Source organism: Terrapene carolina, unplaced genomic scaffold (genome assembly GCF_002925995.2).
Source record: "Terrapene carolina triunguis isolate 2854851 unplaced genomic scaffold, T_m_triunguis-2.0 Scaffold93, whole genome shotgun sequence".
NCBI lineage: Eukaryota > Metazoa > Chordata > Testudines > Emydidae > Terrapene > Terrapene triunguis.
The window spans coordinates 2,518,547-2,519,417 of NW_020664444.1; the positions used below are offsets into that span (position 1 = coordinate 2,518,547).

Consider the following 871-nt stretch of genomic DNA (forward strand, 5'->3'; position numbering starts at 1 on the left):
GGCCGAGGGGGGCAGGGGGTCCCGGCGGAGAGGCCCCGGCCGGGCGCACTCACCAGATGAAGTCGGTGCAGTGGCTGCAGAAGGTGGGCTGCTTGAAGAACCGGGCCGTGAACTTGTGGTTCTTCACCTCGTGCACGTTCTTCTGCCTCAGGGCCCCCTTTCGGGCGAAGCGGACCGGGCCCTCCTCGCCCTCCGACCCGGGGGGGGCGGCGGGCGGCTCCGCCATCCTGCGCCGCTGCTCGCCCGCGGAGCCCGAGCTGCAGCTGGTGCGGATGCTGCGCGCGAGCCGGATGCAGCCGCCCGGCACCTCTGGCCGCAGCTGGGAAGGGAGAGCGAGAGACTCTGTCCGCCCCGCCCACTCATCTGCATAGTGCCCGCCCGCTCATCTGCATGCTAAGTCCCGCCCCGGCGCTTTATTTGCATAGCCGCTCCCCCTGCACCAGCGGCGCTGCTCCTAGCTCCGCCCACCGATTCCCCCCTTACTTGCGCGACGTGCCCCAGCCCCATCTGCCAGCCCCGCCCACTGCACTTATTTCAATAGGCACGTCCCACGCCCCTCCCACCACGGATTGATTTGCATAGCTTGGTCCTCGGCGTCAAAGCTGCAGTGCTCCCAGGCCCGCCCACCCGGCCCTGATTTGCATAGCCCTGCCCACCCCCCTGATGGGCACCCCCCCGACTTTATCTGCAAACTCGCCCACACACTTCTAATTTGCATCGCTCCCACCACCTCATTTGCATATATCTGCCCTAGACCCCGCCTACCCGCTCCTTGTTTCCAGAGCTCTACCACCCAACACCCTTTGGGGAGCCCCAACCTCTGCCCCTCCCTCTCTTAGTTGTATATTTCACAGGTACCAGTTAAAGAGCA

At 65.7% G+C, this 871-nt stretch overlaps 1 protein-coding gene across 2 annotated transcripts in view; it reads right to left on the reverse strand.

The window, feature by feature from the left end:
- PRKCB (protein kinase C beta) overlaps nt 1-226 on the reverse strand; it is a 227,428-nt gene extending 227,202 nt beyond the window's left edge. Inside the window, exon 1 of one of the 2 annotated variants that reach the window (XM_026650793.1) lies at nt 54-226. In XM_026650793.1, coding sequence (XP_026506578.1) covers nt 54-226 — 173 coding nt within the window. The remainder of the gene's footprint in view (nt 1-53) is intronic. The other variant, XM_026650794.2, reaches the window with a different exon arrangement.
- Nucleotides 227-871: the final 645 nt, after the last annotated feature.